The 27,904-nt window shown below is 44.1% G+C and overlaps 1 protein-coding gene across 1 annotated transcript; it reads right to left on the reverse strand.

The window, feature by feature from the left end:
• Positions 1–870: 870 nt before the first annotated feature.
• On the reverse strand, positions 871–25,357 carry LOC121271964 (sorbitol dehydrogenase-like). The gene is made up of 10 exons (XM_041178223.1): positions 25,325–25,357; positions 24,084–24,125; positions 22,429–22,462; positions 20,192–20,356; positions 17,334–17,493; positions 12,014–12,132; positions 10,637–10,702; positions 7,618–7,796; positions 3,982–4,103; positions 871–1,177 (listed from the first exon to the last, which is right to left on the reverse strand). The coding sequence occupies exons 1-10, from the start codon at positions 25,355–25,357 to the stop codon at positions 871–873; spliced, it is 1,227 nt and encodes a 408-aa protein (XP_041034157.1).
• Between the last annotated feature and the right edge of the window lie 2,547 nt (positions 25,358–27,904).

The following is a 27,904-nucleotide window of genomic DNA, read 5'->3' on the forward strand; positions in this document are numbered from 1 at the left end:
CCCAGATACTGCCTGACCTGAGTTTATTCCATTTTCTGTTCATGTTTCAGATTTCTTGCATCCTTCTGTCTACGCAAGGCGATGGACATGCAGCAAGTCAAACCTATTGGGGGTGGAGGAGCTTCATTCTGGTGTGCTTCTGCTGAAGGCTGAAGAGACCAATCCGTGAGGGACAGGTTCTCCCGCAGTGTTGCATGGGAAGTGGTTGTCAGGTGCCATTGTGGGTTGTTGTTTTGGTGCCTGCTGCCAAACAGCTGAGGGCACTGAGTGAAATGGTAGCGCACATCGGCCTACAGGTGATGTCGGCATTTTCCTCTGTTGTCAGCTGGTGTCTCCCAAGTCTGGACAATCGACGTTTAGGGCCTTGGTGTCACATGCGCAAGTGGAGCTTTGGGCATCTTAATGGTGATCTGCCCCTGATTCAGCAGTTGCAACGTTTTACCTTTCGTATCAAATTACTGTCTTCTTGATCCTGACTATCTTTATTTTTTTTTAAATTGGAGTATAACCAGGCGTAGTGTCTCGTTCCTTGCTCATTATTCTTTTTTTTTGTTCATTTTTCTCCTGCCAAGTGCCTTAAGACATTCTACAATAAAGGCACGATATAAAAGCAAGTTGTAACATAGCTCTTAAGAGCGACAATTGGACTACATGGAGATCCTAAATGCACCTCACATCTACAAGTGGACTGGTTTAGGGAGCTGGAGGAAATCAAGGAATAATGAAGCTCTACCAAACAAGAATCTCACAAGTACAATCATGCAGTGTTTTTATTACAGGCTTGGGACAGATGTTTGGTGAAAACACAGTGCGTGAGGTCTTTGTCAAAGGTGTCACACCTTGTGGGCCAAATCAAGAGCACAAACAAGCTCAGCAACGACCACTGCTACCAGTGCGCCCACAATGATCTTTTTGTTCTTTCTGCAGCTGTTGACACTGTTGCTGACACTGCTGCAGCAACTGTTGACACTGTTGCTGACACTGTTCGAGTGTCTTCATCTGTTGCTGTTCTTTTTGGGCTCCTTCAGGCTCCTCACACTGCACTATCACCTTGAGTGCCGTACCTTTCTTAACCAGCTCAAATGCTTCAATGGCTTGATCCAGGGGGAAGCGATGTGTGATCATAGGTTTCACGTCTACCATCTTTGAAGCCATCATGTTAATTGCTGTGGGCCACCTAAAATAGCAACAAAAACATAAGGTGAGCAACAGAACCATTTCTCACAGCACTCACAGTACCCTGCAATTGCTACAAACAGGAACTTTTTAAATGCATACACCAAGTACCATTTAATTCATTCATATTAAAATGGTATATTCTCCATGTTTAGAATCCCTTATTAACTTACCAGTGCCTAAAAATTACTACAACCTGTGTGTTTGTGTGATGTTCTCCTACTGCTATTTCAAAGCAGGCATTGACCACTTTCTGTTAAACAGGCTAACACCAGCACTTAAAAAGCAGAGAAAGTAGATTCATCCAAACATTTGTGTACCAAATTTGTAAAAATAAATATTTTGCAGGTTAACACTTTTTCAAGCTGCACAATCGACTTTAGTAATCAAATAAGGAAAGTATTAACTGACCAAATCAATCATGTCATCCAATTACACAGGTAACTGGGGATGAGATAGAAGTTGGATTTGGAGAAGATTTTTTTATCAACTGTCTCGGTACACCCTGGATGAAGGGCAGAGAGGAAAATTGGGAAGAGGGGATTGCATGCCCATAACAGATCCCATTCAATATTCCCTCTGTTTAAATGGGTGTAAAGGCAAGCAGACAGGCACCACTCTAGGAGGTGCCACCTTCCTTGTCAAATTGTCCTCTCTGTCTTCTTTCCCAGTTGCTGGTTTATATACATATTACCTGATTCGAATAGGTTAGTTAAGTTAAGCTAACACAGAAATGCTAAATAAGCTGAAGAAATAAATCAGCCTCAATTGGCACTAGGAATAAGAATGTTCCTACAAGTGTGCAGAGATGTGAAACAGGTTGACAATTGGATGGGCATTTGGTTAAAAATGCCCAGTGATAATCAAACAGCTGGTTCCTGCAATGATCATGGATAGAGATGTCTTCAGTGGAATGGACATTTATTAAAAATCTGATTATGAAGTAAATTAAAATATGATAGTACAAGGCCCTGTAATAATTTTGTTTGCTACCATTAATAGTAAAGAGAAGCATCATTTTCAGAATGAATCTATGTGACAGGCAGATAAAAAATTCACGGCATTAATCCTCCTCCTGTTCAGTAATAGTATCTAATTGCTGATTCAGAGCTCCCATTTGATTGTGTTTTTTTTCAGTATATCGTCGCACTGAAGACCAAACCCTCTGGGATAAACTCAATGCTTATCATCCCACAGCATAAATCCTGTTGCACTATCCGTCTTGAATTCCAGAATTATATAGGCTGCATGGTTTAGGCATAGAAAGATGCTACTGCTAAGGGGGTGCCTGCACTCCTCCTCCTCCTTCAGGTACCATGCCCTAAGAGGGCATTGGTGCCCATGGACTTCCACTGGATTGGTCCATGATTACGCTCGGCAAAGTACTGCAGTGGTTTGCCGTTGCCTTCTGCAGTATGGCTGACCCGGTAACTCTCCCACTCTTACCGCCTGCCATAAGGCACACTGGAAGGATTTACAGGCTGATAACCAACTTGTTTGGCCATGTATGAACACACCTTCCATGGCTATCAAGTCCTGCAGCAGAATTTTATGGCGCTGTCATTGTGGGGGCAGGGTCGTAAAATGCAGCATGCCATTCAAGACTCCATCGACTTTGGTGGGACCATAAAATCCCGGCAGCATAAAATTCCACTTCTGAAGTGTGTCTTGTACTTGGAGCTTCTGGCCCGGTGGTGGGGACATTACTCACCCCGTGCCACAAAACCTTCCATGTCTGTACTATGGGCCATAAATATCAGATAGTCACGAATTAATCCAATGCAGGAACAACTCGCGTGCACAAAGAATGGAGATTGTGGAACCCACTACCATAGGAATTAGTTCAGGCAAATAGTATAGATCAATTCAAGGAGTAGCTAAGTAAGTACTTGAGGAGAGAAAGGAATAGAAGGTTAGAATGATAGGGTAAGATGGTCTACACAGATGGGAAGAGGCTCTTGTGGAGATAGACACCATGGTAAATAAATCACCTGTTACTGTGCTGTTAATTCAATGGGTGGAAGTAAATGCCCTCCCCTGAGGTGAGTTTGGAGGCAGAATGGTATTTAATCAGGCTAGAGGGTGCGGGATGGGAACCCTGATGTCTTCCTGCCTCTGTCCCAATTAAGTCCCGTGGACACCTTCCCACCCCAATACAAACTGGAGAATTATCCAAACAGTTAATCAACCAGCAGCAGGTGGCACAGTTGCTTTGCTTGCAGGCTCCCAGGGGGTTCCCTCATTGACAGGCACTCAGTGCCTGATCAAAGAAGCTGGCATCCGGAAGGCCAGGGTCTGCTGAGGAGACACCCTCCCCGCCCTTTCTCTGAACCTTGTGCTCTCCACCCCTACGTCAGTGACCCCTCCCCATGATCCCCAACACACCCTCACTCATCTTTGGCCTGGGTCCCTTGCTGATCCTGGGCCTCTGGTGGAGCACATTGCTGGCAGCTACCAACTCTTCCATTGGTGCTGCATGCAGTGGAGAGTTGCCAGCCTCCAACTGGCCGGCCGCTCTTTGGGGTGGGTTGAAGGTTTTTTGGCAGGTGAGGGGGGTGTAGATTTCCATCCCTGTAGATTCTTGACCCTGAAGAAGGCCTGCCGCTGGCTATTGGCACTTAATACAGCAGGCTTTCCCCAAAGGAGCAGATGCAGAGCCTTTGCCAGCTCTCCAGCCAGTGGGTGAGATCCCTACCGCCTGGATTAAAATCCACGTTTTGGAAGAAAACAACATCCACAGGCTCGCAGGCAAAAATTGTGGAACTTTTTTTGTTGTAAATTGCCTATTTTCTCGTTGCCACTCACGTGTTAGTGTATCTGAAAACTCCTCGGATGTCCAACTCTCGGATTGTTGCAGTTATCATGGGGGCTGTTGCACATGCGTTACCCAATCCAATCAGAACCAAAACTCCTCCAGGCTTGGTAGCCTAAGAAAAGGAGATAAACAGGAATAAGTCAAATTTCTTAGTTCTACTTTTATCTCTAAAGAACATCAAACATTACCTATTAATATCCTAATAATTCTGTGTTAAGAAATTGAAATACCAAATAATTTGAATTCAGTACAGCAAAATTGCAATTTAGTGCTTTGATGTACCTAATTTAAAAAGCCAAAAATGCCCCTTTCCTACAACGGATCTTCCTCAATAAGCAAGCATGTCACCAGCCTATTCTTTAGTCTACATTCAGACTAAATTCTCCCCTTTGTACCTTTACCACCTGAATCATGCAAAGACTAGTTAACTGCTCCAAAGCAGCAGAGTAAAATAAGCACATAAGAAACAGATGCAAGTGTAGGCTATTCGGCCCTCCAAGCCTGACCCACTACCTCAGCTACACCTTCCCGCACTATATTGCATAATGGAACTGAAAGCTAAGCTGCCACAGCTGTTGCCAATGACACAATTCTGTGTCCTCATTGAATCGGTATGGGAAGCATTACTGATTGCATTATTTGTGCATTTCATCTTCTCCCTTCCCTCAAAAGAGAGTGTCCACCATGTGCACACTCCATGCAATAACTACACAAAGCCAACTGAAGAAAAACGAGTATTCTAATTACTTTCCTGCATTTGACATGGTCATTTGAGACCAGCTATTTCAGCAATATGAGTACGTTAGTACAGTGATTGTGTCGATTGAAAATTGAGAGCCCTGGACCAATGATCAGGGGACAAGAGTCAAATTCCACAATAGCAGCTGGGAAATTTGAATTCAGCTAAATAAGTAAAGCTTGAAAAAAGGGCTAGTAATAGTAATGGTGACCATGAAACTACTGGGCTGTTGCAAAAGCCCATTCGGTTCCCTAATGTCCTTTAGGAAAGGATATGTGTCATCCTTATCCAGTCTGTTGACAAAAACACAGTAATGTGGTTGATTGTTTAATGCATTCCGAAATGGGCTAGTAAGCCACTCGGTTGTATTCAAGAAGGCCATTTACCATTACCTTCTCAAGGAGGATTAGGGCTGGGCAATAAATGCTGACCCAGCTGTTGAAAGATGGCCAACACCTAAAACCTGCTTGTGTTGATTTATTTAGATCAAATAAGTTAGTCAGCAGAGTGGACCTTCCAATCTAATTCACCAGTAATTTTAAATACGAGTCCATGTTGAAAACTGAGATAAACTTTTAGCTTCTATAGTGAGTTATAGCTTCCAAACAGGGATGGGATTGATGAGGAAATTCCCAGCGAAGAGATCATTTTCATAAAATCCATTATTTTTGCCACCAACAGCTAGAAACAACATGGTGCTTTTGCGAGGCTGAACGCTTCAAATGGAATTGATTCACTACGTTATCTTTAGTTCAATCAAATAGAGGCTAGTGACACATTCCTTTAAAGATTGGCACAGTGGAGTCACAATGGTTACTAGAATGATGTCTCTCTATGACCCTTGCAGAGTAAAATGTCCATTGTTAAATTTAACTGCAGGGAGACCCAAAAGAGGCATATGAATAATCTCAGGTCAATAAAGGAAATCTTTGGGAGGCTGAGCAGCATTATAAGCAGCGTAGATGGAAACATAAAATTATAAAGTGGTATCAATACATTAATGAATGGGCAAAACGGTGGCAAATGGATTTCAATGCAGGTGAACGTGAGGTCATTCACTTTGAACCTAAGAAAGATAGAACAGGGTACGTTCAAATTATGAAAACTAGAAACAGCAGAGGTCCAAAGGGACCAGGTGGGCCCAGGTACAGAGATCATTTAAGACACAAACATATACAGAAAGTAGGGAAAGAGGCTATGGAATGCTGGCTTTTATATCGAGAGGACTCAAATACAAACAGCTTCAGACTTGTTTCAGCTACACAAAGCCCTGGTTAGACCACACCTGGAGTAACAGTGAGCAGTTCTGAGCACCACACATCAAAGATATATTGGCCTTGGGGGGAGCACAGCATAGATTTACCAGCTTGATACCTAGACTCTAGGGGTTAAATGACAAGGAGCGATTGCACAAATTTGTTAACTTATAGGGTGCCACCAGACAAAATGATGAGGAAATCTAGCATATTGTCATAAAAACCCAACTGGTTTCACAAATTCCCTCTACAGGAAGAAACATGCCAACAATACCTAGAGCGGTCTAAATGTGTGCCCACTCCTACACCACATGTTAACTCTTAGTTCCTTCCCCTTAGGACAACCAGGGATGGGCAATAAATGCAGCCTTGCAAATAAAATGGGCAGAGATCAATGACTAGCTAATCATGCAAAAGTATCTGACCACAAAACATTTTTTTCTTTATTCATACACAGGATGTGGGCGTTGCTGGCTATGTCAGCATTCATTGCCCATCCCTAGTTGCTCTTGAGGTGAGCTGCCTTCTTGAACCGCTGCAGTCCATGTGGTGTAGGTACACCCACAGTGCTGTTAGGGAGGGAGTTCCAGGATTTTGACCCAGCGACAGTGAAGGAACAGCGATATATTTCCAAGTCAGGATGGTAAGTGACTTGAATGGGAATTTCCGGGTGGCGACATTCCCATGTATCTGCTGCCCTTGTCCTTCCAGATGGTAGGGGTCGTGAGTTTTGGAGGTGATGTCTAAGGGATATTGTGAGTTGCTGCAGTGCATCTTGTAGATGGTATACACTGCTGCTATTGTGCATCAGTGGTGCAGGAAGTGAATATTTGTGGATGTGGTGCCAATCAAGCGGGCTGCTTCATCTTGGACAGTGTCAAGATTCTTGAGTGTTGGAGCTGCACTCATCCAGGCAAGTGGAGAGTATTCCACCACACTCCTGACTTGTGCCTTGTAGATGGTGGACAGGCTTTGGGGAGTCAGGAGGTGAGTTACTCGTCACAGTATTTCTAGCCTCTGAACTGCTCTTGTATCCACGGTATATATGGCTAGTCCAATTCAGTTTCTGATTAAAGGTAACTCCCAGGATGTTGATAGTGGGGGATTCAGTGATGGTAATGTCATTGAATGTCAAAGGGCAGAGGTTAGATTCTCTCCTGTTGGAGATAGTTATTGCCTGGCACTTGTGTGACATGAATGTTACTTGCCACTTGTCCGCCCAAGCCTGGATATTGTCCAGGTCTTGCTGCATTTGGACAAGGGCTGCTTCAGTATCTGAGGAGTCGTGTTTAGTGCTGAACATTGTGCAATCATCAGCGAACATTCCCACTTCTGAACTTATGATGGAAGGAAGGTCATTGATGAAGCAGCTGAAGATGGTTGGGCCGAGGACACTACCCTGAGGAACTCCTGCAGTGATGTCCTGGAGCTGAGATGATTGACCTCCAGCAACCACAACCATCTTCCTTTGTGTTAGGTATGACTCCAACCAGTGGAGAGGTTTTCCCGTTTCTCATTGACTCCAGTTTTGCTAGGGCCCCATGATGCCACACTCGGTCAAATGCTGCCTCGATGTCAAGGGCAGTCACTCTCACCCTCGGGAGTTCAGGCCAAACAATTTCAATACTTACATGGATAGCCGTCTGGAGACACTGCTCTGCCCCAGTGCATTCAAGAGTTACATCTGGCATATCGCAAAGAGCAGCCTTCACTTTTGATGCCATTTCTCGAGGGCATGTGTTTTTCTCCATTTTACAGGTGATAGAAGCACCCATGCACTTTGCCATATCCAGTCGCTCTTGCACCACATCTGAAATAGAATGATGAGACAATAAGGTTGAAAAAAGTTAGTGATAAATCTGTAGCAGAAGTTTTAAAATAAAATTAAGGCCTTTATCACGGATATATTTATAATAATAATAGTAATAATAATAAGTAAAATTCTTCTGCACACCTATGAATTCTCCCTGGTGAGACTGATACAGCCAATAAAAATGAACTTATTTTTCTTTAAACTATACCACGTAAAGTTTTATAAAGTAAGGGAGACCAGGCAATAATATAATTTTGCTTATGATACCTAAGAATCGAGGAGTTATAAAGCTATTTTTAATAAACAGCAGTCAACATCGATTCAGAAGAGGAACATAAGAAATGGGAGCAGGAATAGGCCATTTTACCCTCGAGCCTGCTCTGCCATTCAATAAGATCATGGCTGATCTAATTTTGACCTTAGCTGCATTTTCCTGCCTCACCATCCACCACCAAAGCACCCAACCCCTGACCCATAACCCTCAGCTCCCTTGTCAATCACAAGTCTATCTAAATCAGCCTTTAAAATATTCAATGACCCAGCCTCCACTGCTTTGTGGGATAGAGAATTCCAAAGATTAGCGACCCTCTGTGAGAAGAAATTTTTCCTCATCTCTTTAAATGGACATTTATTCTGAAACTGTGCTTGCCTGAGGCGATTCCTCGACTTCTTCGAGAATTCTCAAATGAATTGTGGTGACTTGTAGTGAGATTTCTAGAAAGTTTTTTTGGTTAAGTTCACCATTAAAGGATATTAAGCTCAAAGTTGTGGGAACACAGGGTAAATCTTGAATATGGAAAATAAATTGAATGCAGAGCAGAAAATACCAGGAATGTATTACATCTCAGGAAGAATCAGCTTTGGATCAATGTACATCAATGATGTGAATTGGAAACTCTTAAGTTAATTGATCAAATTTGCAAAAGCAAGATCAGAAAAGAAAGATCACAATATTTATTTGACAAAATGTTCATATGGGAAAAACGATGTTGAAAGAGGTAAGAATGAAATTAATACCTAGAAGCCTCAGAAGTTCAATGCACAACTTGTTCAACCAATGCAGAGCAGTAATGAATAAACCAAGTAGAACATTGGATGTCACAGCCAAAATAGTAGACTACAAATCAGAAGAAGTCATAATCAAACAGGATTTTATTGTGGTCAGACCAAAACTTGTCGGTTCTCGCTATCAAGACACAAGCAAGAGTTTCAATCATTGGAGGCAGTTCAGAGAAGAGATTCACGCCTGCTTATTAGAGTTAGAGCCTGGACTATGAATAAAGATTGGAGAAAAATGGCTTTTCAGTCTTGAAAAGGAGGCACCTGCAAAATGACCTAAATAAAGTCTAAAGGCAAAATTGGAAAACTACTTGAAATTATTTGCGAAAAAAGAAAGTGCTACACTTTCAAACTTAGTAAAAGGCAAATTTAAGACTGAAATAATGAAATTCTTTTCACACTAAGAGCAAGATTTGACGGTTTCCAGCAGGTAGGGGAGGTGGAATGGCAAGTGCACGGTCCACTCGCTCCCTCCCACCCATTCCAGCACATCAAATCAAGCATTGGCTGGCCAATCAGCAGCCAGCTGGAGGGAATGCCGATCAATCAGCAACATAAAGGTGGGCTCAAGGCCCAATCAGGTATCTGGAGCAGGGTGTCTGAAGGAAGAGCCATGAACGGGAAGGTGGTACCGGCCACCAACTAAAGATTCCCTTCCCTCTCACCAACTTCTTAATTGTTAAGTCAGCCTATGGAAGAAACTGAACAAATTCGGGCTACAGACTCAGCTGCTACATGCTTCCATTTGCAGACCTTTTCATCTGCCCTTGTGCCACCTCCTCATACCTGAGGTAACTCACTCTCAATGCCTTTCATCCATGTGACTGGTGAATAATTGAGTAGACAACAAAAAATTGCATTCGATTGGCTTCTTAAACAAGTTCAATAGCTTGTTAATTGTTTTTTTTTCTAAAGGGCTTCTGATTTTGGCCTTCCGTATTGCCAGAGACTAGCAAGGCTTGCCAACCTGATGTCATCATGCCATACTTTATGTAAGTGGGGGAGGGGGGGAGGGGGGAGGGTATAGCCTGCCCAGTTTGCGGAAGTTAAACCCAGCCCATAGAATGATCAATACATAGAAAGGAATCGAGATAAAATAATGGATTGATAGACCCTGGAGGCATTCGCCTGCAGTGATGTGGAAGTTACAACGGCACATTTCTGTAAATATCTTGAGGTTAATTCATCATTTTAAAAAATTTGCAAATTATACAAAATTTATTTGAAGATGCCAGTGTCAGTTAGGCTTTTGGGGATAAGCAGTGTGTGAATTGGGAAATAAAGTTGTAACAAAGCATTTATGACACACAATCTGTGAGGTAACACACCAAGCTTTAGTCTCCAATTCCTAACTTTAAAGCAGTGCCCAATCTTTTCGCGTTCATGAAAATGAACCAAAAAATGTAAAGCTTAAGCATTATATAGAATTCCACTTATTTGCATCCGTTTGAAGCTGCTGATATTAGCAGAGCAGCCCTTCCCAAATCCCCTGCTGAAATCAAAATTAAAAACAGGAAAATCTGAGGGGGAATTAAATGCACAGACAGAACTGAGCTGCCTGGGCTTTGCAATCAGATCCAAAAGCTATGTTTTGGATGCCCATGCCTCGAGTACACAAGCTGCTCTCTCTGCAGTACTGTACTTACAAAGTCAGCACCTCATTGCTTAGCCAGAACATAACGTTACCATACGACAAGCCAAATAAAACATGAAATTTGGACATCTTAGCCAGAACTGTTTTAAAAAGAATATTTCAAAATCACACAAAGTAATCTTACCAATAATCAGTATTGGGTTTGCTCCCATAGACTTGGCAACAAGAAGGTGCATAAGTCCGATTGGCCCTAAGTGAAAGGTTGAAAGTTAGATTATGTGCAAAGTACTGGGACAGAGCTGCATTATTAATGCAAATAGAGATATCTAACATATGGACATCAGCTTATTTTGCTTTTTAATAAACATAATTTTGTTCCCTTTATTACTCTTGCACAATGTGCATGCAGCATCCTACAGATAAAGACCAGGTAAACATCTTCCTCCTGGAAAGCAAGCATGGCCAGTGTGAGAAGAGCTTTCTCTCACAGTCGAGCAGTGTCTCTCCATAAGGGTATAATAGAGAACAAGAGTAACTGTGTGAGAAATCATAGACCCAACTTCACCAAGACTCTGAGCTCTCTAAATCTCATCTTTGCTTTGATTCAAGAACTTTTTCATGTCTATTGGCAGCACCTGGAATTATCAGATGGTGGCCCATTTTGACACTTTGGCTTCATCTCTGACTATCTCTGCTTACTACATTCAATGCCACCAGAGCAGGTTCCACTTCAGGATTGCAGTATAAGTACACCCACTGTGCATTCACTGCAAGCAGACGGAGTTGAAACCCTTCCTGATTGACTTTGAGTCACAGTGCTGTAACCACACAGAGACACTGCAAATTCACACAATTAAAATTAATTTCAGAAATTTGGAGACTGGAGGGCGGTTAAAGTGACTGACTTCACAAAGGTCAACAGAGGCAGGGTTTGTAAAAATCAGCCCTACTATCTATGTGCACTATAAATATCTACATTGAACTAAATCTAGAGGCAACCTTCAATTAGTGGTGAGAAAAATGTAATCCATCACAAACATTTCTGCAAATATTATTAAGCTATCTTGGTTGCTATCTAGCAATTTCTGAAATTGTTTACCTATGTTTGTTATTGGTGCATTCCAAATTTTTTTTCAATTGATCCTTAATACAGGCTGTTCCGCCTTGATCTCAACTTTAAGCGCAAAATGATTTCTCAGAAATCCATTTCGTTGCTGGCATCAGGGACAAGTAATCTACATAAGCAACTTTTTTTTATTCATTCACACCCTTGAGAACTGAAGGGCTGGCTAGGCCACTTCAGAGTGGCCTGGAGTCACATGTAGGTAAGGATAGCAGATTTCCTTCCCTAAAGGGCATTAGCAAACCACATGGGTTTTTCTAACAATCGACAATGGTTTCATGGTCATCATTAGACTTTTAATTCCAGGCTTTTATTGAATTTGACTTGACCATCGGCCATGGTGAGATTTGAACCCTAGTCCCTATATTGTTACCCCTACTTTTCTGCATTATTAGCCCAGTGACACTACCACTATGCCACCACCTCCCCTCTGCTTACCTGCCCCAAGGATGAGGACCTTTTGACCCATGCGCAATCCACCTCTACGACAGGCGTGTATCGCAACAGAAAGGGGCTCAGCCATTGCACCTTCCTCATAGCTCACACACTCAGGAAGCCTGAAGCAAGGGGAGACCACAAATGTTAAACTTTTCGTTATGTAGGAAGTTTTTCACACCATTCCTTGCGTTTGGCCGGGAGGCATCAGATGGTGACCCAATGAAGCAAAATATAAAAGAAGCGCTGAGGGGTATTCTGTCAGCTAATTCCATCCCTGGCTATCGCCACTTACCAACATTCAATACATGGCCCTACCCATTAATACTATTTACAGATCATTAGTCAATTAATGAGAAGGAATATTGTACCACAGGATGTTGACAGAAGGGAAAACAGAGTCTCTTTTGGAATGTTGATGCAAAACCATTTAATTTAATACGGGGAAACGCAATGTCAACTATATGTGGCTTTGAAAGTCTAATTCAGATATCAAGTTGAGGGGATTCAAAATAAGAATAAACTGGTTGGTGCTGCTTCAAGAGTGAACATCTCAGGGTGATGCTGATAAACTGTTCAAAAGCCTTTGTTGTTTCAGTGTCTTATTACACCTCAATGGGAATGCATGTGCAATACGTTGGGAGCGGACATACATTGGAAAATTTATATTCGGCATTATATTTATATTTGGCAATTCTTTAAAAAAAATAATAAATAATTAATGAAAAGGAAATGCTTGCAGGGTTATGGGGAAAGAGCAGGGCACACTGGACCGAATAGGCCTATTTCTGTACTGATACTCTAATTTTTAAAAACTTTTCCAAAGCCACTACAGTGTACCGGTGATGTGGACAGTTTTCCAAGTATTTCCCAGCTTTCCTGGCATTTTGAAGTCCAACTCATCTAATTGATGCTTTTGTTTTAAATTTTCACAATCTGGTCCGGAATTCTTCCCTATACCCGCCAGCGGGATCAATGGCGGGCGGTGGGGGGATGGGGAGGGGTAAGGGGGAGAATTCGGTGGGAGGCCCAAAAATCGGATTCACGCTGGAGTGAACTATCAGCAGGGTCTTCCGCTACCGCCTGCCATGGTGGACCGGGGATCTCACTGGAGGCCGGCGTGAAGCTGATTTGCATCCCTCTAATGCGATGCGAATGAAGGCCTGACCTGAATCGCACCCCCTCACCCCCACAAACCCCCACGCCCAATTCTCCGTTACGCCAGTGGGAAAACATGCCAGACCAGAACACGTCTGGACAAGCGTGGCGTCCAGGCGTCGGCACTCACCTTTAGGGCCTTGCTCAGGTCACGGACATCCGAGGAGGAGAAGGTGCTGGAGGCCTATAGCGACCAGACCCTGGAGGAACACGTGGCGCCATAGGCTGGGGGGATCCTCATGCGCATGACTCCACAGCGAAGCAGCTCTCGGAAGGTAGGAAGTCTCCATGCAGCAGCTTCGACTTCACTGATGCTTCGGACCTGCTTTGGAACTTCACCATGGGTTGTAAGGATATGGGAAAGCAAGGGGGCTGCAGGGGGAGCGGGTGGAGAGAAGAGGAGTGTTTAGGTCTGAGTGGGAGGAGAAGGAGGTCTTGTTTGGGGGGGGGGGGGGCCAAGATGGGGGTGGGGGCCAAAGGTGGCAGAGGGATGTAGATGTGGCTGGGTGGGCGAGGTGGGGCGAAGGTATCGGGGAGTGAAACTGGGGGAGGGGGAGTGGGAAACGGGGTCAGAGGGGGAAATGTGTCCGTGGGGGGTGGGGGCATGGGTGGAAGGAGTACAGGGGGGTGGTGGGGAGGAGGGTGTTCAGAAGGGCAAAGGTGTGATGGGGGAGAATGGTACAAGTGGGGAGGCAGGCTTGAAGAGGGAGGAAGGTGTCAGGGGGGAGGAATGAATTCCTTTGGGGAAGGTGTAACGATTGGGGGGGGCGGTGGGGAATGGTGCAAGTGGGGAGGTAGGTGTAAGGGCCGGAGTTCAGAGGGGGAAGGAGTCGGGGGAGCAGGGAGTACTGGGGGCAGAAGGTGTCAGGGCGGGTGGTGGAATGTCCGGGTGAATGTGCACTGGAGGGGTCTGTGGGGTCAATGACTGCCTCCTGGGGAGCAAACTCAGGGTGGGCACGGTAGGAGGGGATGGTTAGATGAACAGGGGGCAGAGGAAGCAGGTGGGAGGGTGAGGATGCATCTGTACTGGTAGAAGGGGTGGTGAGGGCAGTTATCAGGGACACGGAGGCAAACATGGACCCCGGGGGTGGGAAGATGAGGTGGGGGAGTTCAATGTGGATGGAGGTGGGGTTCGCTGGAAGGTAGGGAATGTGCATGTTCACCTGGATATCCTGGAATGAGAAGGATTTGTGCTGGAAGGTGACAGTAGGGAGGCTGAAGGTTATGCCAGGGAGAGTGCATGAGGCTCTGAAAGGCTCTGCCACTGACACTTCTCCCTCCAGATTCACTCATGGTCCAGCTGTGTGCAGCTGAACTGCTAGTATGGGGGCATGGGGTGGAGAGGGGAGGTCTTGCGAAGCCTATATAATGACACTGAATGACAACAGTAGACATTACTTAGTGAGAGTAAATATATTTGCAGCTAATAGTGACAGTGATCACCCGTGAAACCATTTCAGATCAATTTTTCCTGATTTTATGTTGCCTACCACTTCTTCTGGGTACTGACCTGACATCTGCAGCTGGGGTGGAGGAAGCTGTGGAACTGCTTGCCCTGTTGCCTTTGATGACTTTGGCAGCCCATCCTCTGGAGAGCCAAAGCCTGGAGGGCCCCTGCTTACTTTGCTGTCGCCCCAGTGGGCCACCTCTGCGGTGATAGAGGATGAAGCTGAAAGGGTCACTGGCAGAGGGGGCGGACAACATCTGAGAATCCTGAATGGATGGCTCAGGGCTGTCCAGATGCTGCTCCTTCTCCCTTTGGGTGGCTGAGGGTCCCAGCCTGACTCCTTGAGGGGAAGGGGCACCTAGAGGGACAGCGAGACCCCCCATTCCCCTCTCACAGTGCCACTTCATGAACTCACCCAAGGCAACAGCGATGGAGTGCAGGTCTGTGCGCATCTCTGCAGAAACCGGGTGTTCTGCTGGACGAGGGTCTCCATGGTGTTCGCCATACTCCCCATCAAGACCTCCATGGGCGAATATGTGGGCACCACTTCATCAGAGAGCAGGCAGCTAGACTCCTCCAACTCACTTGCCATTCTGTTGAGGGCAGCCCACAGCTCTGCATGGTGTTCCCCCGCCTATTGCTGACTCTCCAGCATGTGTTAAAAGACCAATTCCAGAGGCTCGTCATCTGACTCGGACCTCACAGATGCCTCTTCCCCACCAGCCTTCCGAAAGCCAGGGAGCTCGGCCGAAACCGTCTCCTCCTGCTGCAGACACAAGTCCATACAGTGACCACGCGATTGTGAGACCCTTCCTAAACTAGCACAATACCCACCGAGATGTGTGTTTCTGAGCTGGTGGAGGGTGTAAGTGACCACGGTGATGCCTCTACAAGTGTGGAGCTCTCCTCTGCTGCTCCCTCCTGGCATATCTGTGCTGGGGCTGGGTTGACACCTGAGAGGGAGTCTTCCTTCTCCCCCTCCCTCGGGCTTTGGTCTCTTCCTGGAGGCACCTATAAGTGAGATAGAAGAGTGCAAGTGGCAGCATCAGCTGCCTCCAACATGGAAGCACATTTGACCTTGCATTGCATTGAATGGATGAATCTTTACAAGGTGGACACCCAAGTCCGGGCTCCCCATCGCCAATGGCTCTGTCCTGCTCCACTCCTGCGAGCTCAGATGTCCTCTCCTCGAATTCTGTCAGAGAGCTGAAAAATGGCTCCCACCCCCCACTTTGCTTTATTTAACCTGCCCTTGTAGATAGCATGTTTTTTTCTTGAGTTCTCTGCCCAAAGGCAGGTCTGACCACAGCACTGTGAACTCCAACACAGGTAGGTCAAGAAAGCAGGGAATTTCTAGGACAGGAACCAAACGCTGCACTGATCTTGATCCACACCGGCCATCCAAATCGTCGTTGTATGTTATAGTCTGGAGCTATGGAGAGTGTCGGTAGAGGCTCCACTTTTCTTTCCATCACATGGTTGACCGGGAATCTCTCCCACTCTTACTGCGTGCCTTTGGTGAATATTAGACAGATTATTTGACAGGCTTAAAATACACCTGGAGTGGGACTTGAACCTAGAGTTTCTGCCTCGAGAAACAGAGACACTACTCAATGCACCATGAGATTCCTTCCACAGCATGTTAACTGAAATGGATAACTTTCCCAAATGCAGTCATTTATGTACTTCATGGAGACTTGTGCTACATTTTTAACTCCACCATTTTCCCTTATAAATAGCTGGCATATTTATTTGCAGATTAAACAGCACATAGTAGTATCAATAGATAATTACCACGGATACAACAATCACCAATATATAACTCAGTTCTTAAGAGCCTAAGTCACCCTCTTGATTTCACGCAAGACAGTCTTCCCAGCCAATATTCACAGCTAACCTTGATCCAACATCCATACATATACACTTTCAACAGGAGTCCCCAGCAACATTCCCATTCCCAAACTCAGTGATGCTAAGGTCCAGTGTAGTAACCTCCTACCGTACAGGGCAAGCAAGCAAGTCAATGGGCAGAATTTTTACTTGGGTGGGTGGGCAGGCACATGTCCGACCCACTGGAGTGTTAAATGATGCATGATGACATCAGTCAAGCGCCCCGACGTCAACGCACAATCGGTGGGCACGCGCGGGTATTGGCAGCACACCCACCGACAATTAAGAGGCCTATTAAGGCCATTAAAGTATTAACTAGCTTAAATTTTTCGCTGCCCATCCAGCCTTACGGTTGGTGGGCAGGCAAAAAGGCCAAGCAGCCTTTGCACTTTTTAGGAAACGTCATCCCCAGGCGGGATGAGAGTCCCAACAGCAAGTAAAAATAAAATTAAAAATTTTACATCTCATTCTTAACGTGTCCTTGTTCATGTGACTGGGGCATGTTTTTTGACATGTAAAAATTCTTTATTTTGGTTTTTCAGAACTCTTCATCTCCCTGAGGGACTTTTTCCAGCGTGCATCCACATGCATGCATGAAGTTCTCTGCTTGCCCTGCTTGCCCTAATTCCCTCGCCTTGTACAGGCACCGCTGAGTGCTGCAGCACGTGTTTCATGCTGGGTGGGCCTTCATTGGCCCGCCAGCGTGAAATCGCGGTCCGGCCCCGATCGTGGGCGGCAGTTGGCTTCCCGAAAGCCCCCCTGCCTGCTGCCCCCAACGAGCCCACCCGACAAAAGGGTAAAATTCTGCCCTGTGTTTGAGGAACTTACTTGAAACAATAGTTGGCATTGTGGACATAGTACCGACAAAGAGCCCCATCGTCAGGAGGAAGAGAACTGAAGAAAAGTGTTGGAGAGAGATTGTAGCGTCCAATTTTGCTAAATTCACAGAATTCTCTTGGGACCCCTGGCTCAATAGTAACTCTGTCACCTATAGCAGAAGAAACACTTGAGTTAAAATTGGGCTATGGGGAAAAACTCAGGATAGTGGGACTAATTGCACAGCTCTTTCAGAGAGTTGGCACAAGCACCGTGGGCCAAAGGGCCTCCTCATGTATCCACTCTATGATTTTATGATTCGATATGTGCCTTCAGCTTAAGTTTTGCCCAAAGAAAATGCCTTTGCTCAAGGGAAGACCATTTTGTCATCTGTCCCATGCAACATATTTCCCTCTGCAACCACACATGGGGTCTGAGGTTTTTTTCTTTACTCTGAATCTTACTTTTCAAATGAATGAACTCAAATCCTGAGGACTTAAGAACGTGCAACTATATTTAACCACGTTGAGGAAAAGTGGAATAAATAGCACTTCTTCAAATGTGGGTGCAAGCGAGTTATTGCCCTCACGTTCAGTGGAAAATATGTACTTTTGACGATATACTGATGTCAGGTACATTTACACTTGGAAGTTAGTGTTAGCCTTGGCTCAGTTGATAGCACTCTCACCTTACAGTCAGAAGATTGTGGGCTCAAGTCTGAGCACCAAATCTAGGCCAGTAGTGGGCAACCTGCAGCCCATGGGCCACTTGCAACCCATTAGGGTTTTGAGTGCAGCCTGCAAGACATTTTGTTGACAGCTGCTCATGCGCAGGGTTGCCAGATTTCACTGGTTTCTGTCCAGGTAGTCTTTTTCCTCCCGGTATTACTAAAGTGACCTTTCAGATATTTTATGAATAAAGTATATTTTTCCAAAAAAAAAATCACTGCTTTATAGCCAACGTGGTACTTTTGAAGTGTAGTCTAAACTAAAGTGATACACGTGTAAAGCAAGGGCATGTGAAGTGAGGTGCGTGCTGACTGCACACGACAATGACAGTGAGCGCTATGCACTCCCTCTGCATCCAAGCAAAGCTCTGCTTGCGAGCAGACTTTTTCTGCAAAGGGACACATCAAATGCAAGAGCCGCAACAGACTGACAGGTGGAAACCTCAGTGCTGAATTTCGAAGCATCTGCACAACCCTGAGTCCTAACCTAAGAGAGCTTGTGGAGGACAGATCAAAGCAGAAGCTACACTGACACAAGTAAGACAAGCGTAAACATATCTTTTGATTTTACCATTTGAAATTGATGACAGTTCTATTCATATATGAATGATTAAGCATTTTTATAACTTATGAAATATTCGGCGTGTATTAAATGTATTTAACCTGATTCATAGGGTCATGGTTAGTGCACATACCCGATTTCAATCTTGCAGCCCATTGAGATGAAGGAGGGCCACTCATGCAGCCCACTCACTAGCCTAGGTTGTCCATCAATGCTTTAGGCTGACACACTACTGAGTGAGTGCTGCTCTCTCAGGTAAATAGAAAAAAATCCCATGGCACTATTCATCAGGAGGAGAATGTTCCTCAGTGTCCTGGTCAATGTTTACCTCTCAATCAATATCATTAAAACAGGTTATTTTGTTGTTATCTCATTGTTCTTTAAGGGAACTTGCTGTGGGCAAGTTAGCTGGCGCATTTCCTACAACAGTGACCATGCTTCAAAAGTACGTCATTGGCTATAAAGCAGTGAGTTTTTTTTGGAAAAATATACTTTATTCATAAAATATCTGAAAGAGCATTACAAAACATTTCTAAATGGCCATCACAAAAAGTGCAATCAGATTCAACTTTTACATGTGGATCACAAGGTGCTTCAATACAATCAATGAATATTACAGTCATTTCAACATGGTCATTACAGACAACTCCATTACCATTGCACTATTGACATACATCATGTTGCACTCTGAGCTGCTTCAATACAATTATGATACATTTAGTATTCACTACATACAATCTTTATGAGTCATACAACAAGAGGGGCCTATGCAATTCCCAGATGCACGATGGCAGAAAGGTCTTAGACAGCGACCTTTCTATAAAGCAGTGATGCTTCATCACTCATATATGAATAGAACTGTCATCAATTTCATATGAGAAAAGGAAAATAAATATTTATGTTTACATTACATCATACTCAGTGTAACTTTTGCTCTGTCCTCCACAAGCTCTCTTAGGTTAGGACTCAGGGTTGTGCAGATGCTTTGCAATTCAGCACTGAGGTTTCCACCTGTCAGTCTGTCGCAGTTCATGCGTTTGATGCGTCCCATAACAGAAAAAGTTTGCTCGCAAGCAGAGCTTTGCTTGGACGCAGAGGGAGTGCATGGCTTTCATAGTCAATGTCGTGTGTGATCAGCACGCACCTCACTTCACGTGCCCTTGCTTTGCATGTGTATCACTTTAGTAATACCAGGAGGACAAAACTATGTGGACAGCAACCAGTGGAATCTGGCAAACTTGTTCGTGGGCAACAGTCAACAAAGTCTCGCAGGCCACACTCAGAATTCTGATGGGCTGCAGATTGCTCTCCACTGCTATAAAGTGTTTTGGGACATTCCAAGGTTATGAAAAGTGCTTTATAATTGTAGATAAAAGCAAAAAACTGCGGATGCTGGAAATCCAAAACAAAAATAAAAATACCTGGAAAAACTCAGCAGGTCTGGCAGCATCTGCGGAGAGGAACACAGTTAATGTTTCGAGTCCGTATGACTCTGCAACAGAACTAAGTAAAAAAAAAAAAAAATTTTATAATTGTAAGTGTTTTCTTTATATGTTTTGATAATTTTTTTTTTGGACTGACCTACTTTCAGGTTTTGCACTCCAGGCCCCAACTTATGCACAGTCCCTGAGGCTTCATGCCCCAAAATCAAAGGCTTCTTGACAACGTAATCACCAACTCTTCCATGTTGCCACAAATGCACATCAGTGCCACAAATCCCAACCGAATGCATCTTCAGCAGGACCTCTGAAAGTACAGCACAGCAAAAAAATTAAAATATGTTTCAAACCCAAACCTCAGCAGGAGAAAAATTTACAGCTCGAATGTAAGCACTTTGGAACATGTGGACCATTTTAAGATAAAGACATGCCTTAACAAAAAAAAAAAGAGGTAAGTGTAAGGCGTAATGGAAATAGTGCAATTAAATAGATAGCATCCTAGATTATTCAGATTTGGTTTCTGTGCAGAGCATTGCTCTGGGGTCATGTTGTTTTCATCAATCGTGTTTGATGTTGTGTGCACTGATGAAAAACTATCAACTCGTTGTCTTCAAAAGGGCGATCTTCCGATTAACAGGACCTCCAAGTTGGCAATCAAACTGTTTGGACAGCCCCTAAAAAGTTGGTTTCTTCCCCGTCATAACTGAAAGTGCAAAGGTCGGCTGGCTGTGAATCTCTAACACAGGTTAAGCTCCTAAAGTTGGCACAGATCATGGAAAATGGGCATTTCTAAAAATTTTCTGTAGGACTGGGTGAAAGAAGGAAACTATATCTGGAAAAAGAATGAAAACATGGCAGCAAATGGCCTTTTTTGTTTAAAAGTTATATGTGACTAAACCAACACAAGGGAAAGATTGGTGCACAGTAAGAGGTGTGGCTATAAAGAATAGCTGTTGAGCTGCTTCATGTAAGGATATAATGGATGATGTTCTGCTTCACGGTTGGTTCACTTTCCTTCTTTACAGAGTTGAAAAGAAGCTTTCACTGGGGATTTGCAAAGAATCTTGCTTGATTCTGGACAGCCAAGAAACAAGTTTAGGAAGATCATTTCTCAAAAACCCATTTCTCAAAGCCATCCACCACCCCAAACCCCCCACCCCACATCAGCTTGCATGAAAGCCATGTTCTAATTACATACATCCAGCAGGATGTGTCAAACATCCTGATCAAGTTTTAGGGGAAGCTTTACTCCAATACACACATGTGGGTTTTACTTTTAACGTGAGCTAAAACTCTGCCTCCCATTCTTGTCAGAGAATGATGCAAACTTTATCACAGACATCGAGTGCCCAGTAATAACAAAGCAATTATTTCTTTTTTTCATTTATTCATTGGATGTGGGCCTCGCTGGCTGGGCCAGGTATTTATTGCCCATCCCTAGTTGCCCTTGAGAAGGTGGTGGTGAGCTGCCTTCTTGAACCATTGCAGTCCATGTGGTGTGGGTACACCCACAGTGCTGTTAGGGAGGGAGTTCCAGGATTTTGACCCAGCGACAGTGAAGGAACGGCAATATATTTCCAAGTCAGGTGGTGGTGTTCTCATCTATCTGCTGCCCTTGTCCTGCTAGATGGTAGTGGTTGTGGGTTTGGAAGGTGCTGTCTAAGGAGCCATGGTGAATTCCTGCAGTGCATCTTGTAGACGGTACACACTGCTGCTACTGTGCGGCGGTGGCAGAGGGAGTGAATGTTTGTGGATGCGGTGCCCATCAATTCACTCCAACTATTACCTGACCTTTCGCCTGAAGCATCTTCTTCAATGTTTGAGAGAGGATAATGGTGGAAGTACTATTCAGGATTTGAAAATCCCACAACACATTACATCATAGCATTAAGGTCTGAACTGTGTGTCTGCCCCATAGCTTAGGGCTAAGACACATACATTTTTGCACAATGAGTGTCTCTAAAATAAGCTGTATAAAAAAGGAAAAATAAAAAAACTTCACCAAGGCTTCTTAGACAGCACCTTGCAAATCCACTTCCATCTAAGAGGACAACAGCAGCACATAGATGGGAACACCACTACCTGGAAGTTCCCCTCTAAGCCACTCAACATCCTGGCTTGGAAATATATCGCCGTTCTTTCACTGTCACTGGGTCAAAATCCAAGAACTCCCTTCCTAACAGCACTGTGGGTGTACCTACACCATATGGACTGCAACGGTTCAAGAAGGCAGCTCACCACCACCTTCTTAAGGGCAATTAGGGATGGGCAATAAATGCTGGTCCAGCCGGCGAAGCCCATCCCGTGAATGAATAAAAAAAAAATTCAAAAAGACCAAGGGAAGCTTCATCCAGAGAACCTTTTCAAGAGCATGCTTACCACCAGTGCCTGGTTCCGGAACTGGGCGGTTCTCCTGTTGGGAGAAGAAATGTACTATGTGATAGAAATAAACATTGAGATTTTATTATGAAGCAGATAGAATGTTTGCCATCAGCGAGCCTGCTATCCTGAAAGGTGGATAGCAGGTGACCTCCTCCCCTTTTTCCTTCAGTTCCCAACCTCCAGCAACAAAAATTTAAATGCAACAGGATCTCATTTGCTGGAATATACACACAACTTTATGTAACTTTTTTTCTATGACATGCAGTTAATTAAAACACTAGCTCCACCCCCACCATCCCCCCCATGAGATCACAATCTGAGTACAGGGTATACAAGATCACAGTCTGAGTACAGGATATATGAGATCACAGTCTGAGTATAGGGTATATGAGATCACAGACTGAGTGCAGGGTATACAAGATCACAGTCTGAGTACAGGATATATGAGATCACAGTCCGAGTACAGGATATATGAGATCACAGTCCGAGTACAGGGTATATGAGATCACAGACTGAGTGTGGGGTATACAAGATCACAGTCTGAGTACAGGATATATGAGATCACAGTCCGAGTACAGGATATATGAGATCACAATCCGAGTACAGGGTATACGAGATCACAATCTGAGTATAGGGTAAATGAGATCATAGTCTGAGTACAGAATATATGAGATCACAGTCTGAGTACAGGGTATATTGATCACAGTCTGAATACAGGATAAACAAGATCACAATCTGAGTACAGGGTATACAATCACAATGTGCATACATATCATAGATTTTGTACAGCACAATGGAGGCCATTCAGCCCTTCAAGTCTGTGCCAGCTCTTTCAAGGAACAATCCAATGAAGTGCACTCCCTCACTTTTCCCCCATATCCCTGCATCTTTTCTTCTCCAATTATTGAGGGGAGATGGTGGTGTATTGGTAATGTCACTGGGCTAGTAATCCAGAGGCCCAGGCTAATGCTTTAGGGACCTAGGTTCAAATCTCACCATGGCAGCTGGTGAAGTTTGAAGTTAATTAATAAATCTGGAATTTTTTTTTAAAAAAGCTAGTCCCAGAATTGGTGACCATTGACTGTTGTAAAAGCCCATCTGGTTCACTAATGCTGCTTTCCTTACCCGGTCTGGCCTACATCTGATTCCAGATCCACAACAATGTGGTTGACCCTGAAATGGCCTCACAAGCCACTCAGTTCAAGGGCAATTAGAGATGGGGCAACAAATGCTGGCCTTGCCAGTGACACCCATCATCCCATGAAAGAATACAGAGAAAATGTTTTTTTAATCCAAATCCCTGTTTGGCTATGTTTCCTCCAGTATTTCCGGCAGATGCTCCGAATCTTAACCAATCATGGGGTAAACACCCACTTTCCTCATGTCACCTCTGGTTCTTTTGCCAATCATATTAACTCTGTGCCCTCTGGTAATTAACCTTTTGGCCAGTGTTTCTCTTTCATTGCTGATTATTATCTTAAAACACCTCTATCAAATCTCCTCTGAGGCTCCTCTGCTCTCAGGTGAACAACTTCCAGCATCTCCAATGCAACTCTAATCCCTGGGACCAAAATCCCTTCTGTGCAGAACAAGGGATCGCGATGGGAGCACATGATAGACAAGATCGTCAGCTTTCAAGGCGAATAGATTACCAATTTCATGTCGCCTGGTCCATTGACCACTACGGCTAAATTCTCCGACATCTTCTACCGCTTATCCCTTTGATTAGTGGCTTCTGAATAGGCTCGAAGGCAATTAAGCGAAGGCTTTAAGTTCAGCTGCAAAGCGCCTTTCCTATTGAGATGAAGCTATCATTGGTCAGCGTTGCTGTTATTTCCGCCCAAGTTGGCTGCATATGCACCCTCACTGCACCGTTTTCTCGGTCTGACCCGTCCAGCCCAGCGCCGGGATGTTTTAACACCAGTTGCGTCACAAAAACTGCCAGGGTTACCTTTCAGGTATGAGATGTTTCTACCTGTGACATCCTCCTCGCGTCATTATTTAGAAAGGGGGGGCCTTCATTGGCTGAAACCTAGCACCACCACCACCCCTACCCTCTCTTTCAGCCAATCAGGGGCCAAAGTGTGCACTGTCCGGACAGAGATATGAACGAGCCCTTTAAATCAGAGCTCCCCCAACTTGTTTCCCGTTGAGTTTGGAGACATCTATAATGCAGGGTCGAGTAGGGTTGCCAACCCTTCAGGATTGACCTGGGGTCTCCAGGAATTGAAGGTCAATCTCCAGGACACTGCTATGTGCAAGGGTGGGAAAAAAAATCGGAGTCTTTAAAAAAAAGGCTGCTTTTTTTTTTGATACTCTTGTTGAACATTTCTCTTTGCCAGCTATAAAAATATTGAAAATGGGGAATAAAGGCCATTTGGCTGATGGTCAAGCACCATCCAATTGGGTCACGGGTCTTTTTGCTTTCCAGGTGGTGTTAAGGGAGGCAAAGCGTCACAAGGATGGATGTTCTGTGGAAGGGTCATGAGGACTCGAAACGTCAACTCTTTTCTTCTCCGCCGATGCTGCCAGACCTGCTGAGTTTTTCCAGGTAATTCTGTTTTTGTTTTGGATTTCCAGCATCCGCAGTTTTTTGTTTTGAACAAGGATGGATGTGTTGGCCGACTAATGGCTGGAGTGTGGGGGCAAGTCATGTGATGGAACCTCCAGGGATACATTTAATCATAAAAGCAAAATACTGTGGGTGCTGGAAATCTGAAATGAAAGCAGAAAACGCTGGTAAAACTCAGCAGGTCCGGCAGCCTCTGTGCAGAGAGGAACAGGGTTAACGGGCGGGATCTTCTGGCTGGTGTGTGGGTGGTGGAGTCTACACACCAGTGCTTATCATGTCGTGCGGTAACGTCACACGAGCATCCCGACATCAGTGTGCGGCATCGCCAGTAATTAAAGGCCTTGTTAAGGCCATTAACTCTCCAATCGATCAGGATTTTGAGGGGCCCGTGTGAACTCCGGCTTGGCACACAGGCCCAACAACCAAGCGGATAAGTGATTTTTCCTTTTACAAACCTCATCCAGTGGCGGGATGAGGTTTGATATCGGGATTAAAAACTTTTAATGAAGCATTTGTGCTCTTCACTAACACGTCCCATCTCGTGCGACATTTTCACATGAGGGGGACATGGTAATGATTTTTTAATTTTTCTATTTTTAGAGTTTCACACAGAGTTTCAGCGCTCTCCCTGAGGCAGAGCTAAAGAGTTAAAATGTGATGTGATGAATTTTATAGTGTTTAAGAGGGGGCGGAGAAGGTGGAGCAAGATAGAAGGTCAGGGATAGGTGACAGCTAAGAAGACATTGACAAAGATGTCATGGACACAAGACAAAGTGGGTGTTAATGGTATGGTAAAGGCTAAAGAAGGTGCTGATAGTGGCATTAAGGTATGGTAGCAGAAGGTGTTATCAGCAAAACAAGGGTCAACTGATAAGACTCCCAGGAGTCTCCTGCCCCAACTGAGTTCAGAGTAGAGTCATTGCTTCAGAGGTCTCGTGTTAGGCACACAAACAACATGTCCAGCCCAGCAGAGCCGCTTTTGAGTGGTTAGCATCTCGATGATGAGCAATTTGGCTTGGGAGAGCATGCAGCCTTGCTTGTGATCATAAATGCACATTAAGATACAAGAAGCGGTGTTTGTTTTGAAGTGTGAAATTATCAAAATTCGTAAAGGGAAATGTGTGTCCATTGGCAGGGAGGTGTGCTTTCAGCCAGAATGAAATAATATAAAATTTATATTTATATAGAGAAAAGTCTTGGAGTGCTTTGCACTAAAACATACGAGAGTGGTCAATGGCTTTTGAAGGAAGTCAGAAGGCTAACAAGGCAAAATAGGTTCAGGGGAGAAAATCAAAAGTGACAGAAACATTGCATTCCCTCTAGGACAGAGCAGCATGAGCATGGGTGCTATGGTAATATAGTCAAAAAGGAAAGGAGCAAATGTAAATTTCAGGAGGGTGCTACCACACATCCACCAATGCAACTATTCATTCATTTGAGAATTTACTCAGAGTGAATAGGCAAAACATGAACATTGTGAACCCAGCAGCAATATTTCCCTTCAACTGCGCTGAAACAGACATGGTAATACAGTGCAGTAATTTCTCATTTAAGCTACCAATCTCGTGCATTGTGATGCAATTGATTTACAGCCTACTCCTGAGGTGGGCCACAAGACAATTGAGGCTTTGTTGATTGCAAATTTACAACTGGGCCCAACGGCCATTTAACAACTTGAATTTATATGGTGCCTTCAAAAAAATCCCAAAGTGCTTACAGGAGTTCAAAATTTGATGCTGAGCCACATGAGGAGATTATGGCTCAGATTTCACATTAAGAATACCAGAAAGGCTAACAGCGCTCGCCATTATTACGGAGTAAATCAGACAACACGTGCACAGCTAAAGGCAGAAATCTGAAAACTGCTATCCTAGTTGCCCTGCTCCTCCACAAGCTATTCTAGAATGAACTTCACGGATAGAATCAGCATTGAAATCCATGTAACGGTTACCTAAATACACACCGATAAAAGTTTGGGCTAGTTCACTCAGGTGTAAGTGAATTTTTTAATGGTATGGTAAGTCTAAATTACTACCAACCAACCATTCTGGTCCTGCAAAATAAATTTTTACAAGCATGACATCTCATTCCTTCAGAATTTGATTCTTGTTGGTGATTTTTAAAAATTATATTTTTAAAACTTTTTCTCTTCTTCCTTTTTCATTTCATCTCTCTCGTTTTCTTTCCCCCTCCTTATTTTGCTTTCTGTCACGATCTTGCTATTTGCTGAATATTTTAATTTGTAATTCCTGCTTTACACTCTGCATAGTTCAGTGAGGATTCTTTGATCTGATTGGTTGAAGAGTCATGCTACTGCTTGCTCTGCTCACACATAACCACAAGAGATCGCTGCACTGGATAATTCAGCTGATGACAGCAAGTTGCTGCTCAAAAGCTCATGAAAAGTCTGTGGGCAGCTGTCAGCTTGATGAACAGCAAGCTCAATTCCTTTGCTGCTGTCTGCAAAATCCAAGCCATTAGGACAACTGAGTTGATTTTAATGGGTGCAATAAAGGAGGTGATAGAGTTAGTAAGGTGGGTTGTAACAGGTAAAATGACAAATTGTCTCAAAATGGTCAATTGTTTCCCTGAATTAATTTTTAGCCTTAATTATTTACCCTTAATTACAAGAGGGATGGAGTATAAAAATAGGGAAGTGTTGTTACAATTGCCCAGGGCATTGATGTGCCCACACCTGGAGTACTACGTGCAGTTTTGGCCTTCTCATTTAAGGAGGGATATAATTGTTTTGGAGGCAGTTCAGAGAGGTTCACTCAGTTGATTCCTGGGGATAAAAGTGTTTGTCTTATGAGGAAGGGTTGAGCAGGTTAAGCCTATGCTCATTGGAGTTTAGAAGAATGAGTGGTGATCTTATTGAAACATATAAGATTCTGAGAGGGC

This window comes from Carcharodon carcharias, chromosome 32 (genome assembly GCF_017639515.1).
Source record: "Carcharodon carcharias isolate sCarCar2 chromosome 32, sCarCar2.pri, whole genome shotgun sequence".
In the NCBI taxonomy this organism is placed as follows: Eukaryota; Metazoa; Chordata; class Chondrichthyes; order Lamniformes; family Lamnidae; genus Carcharodon; species Carcharodon carcharias.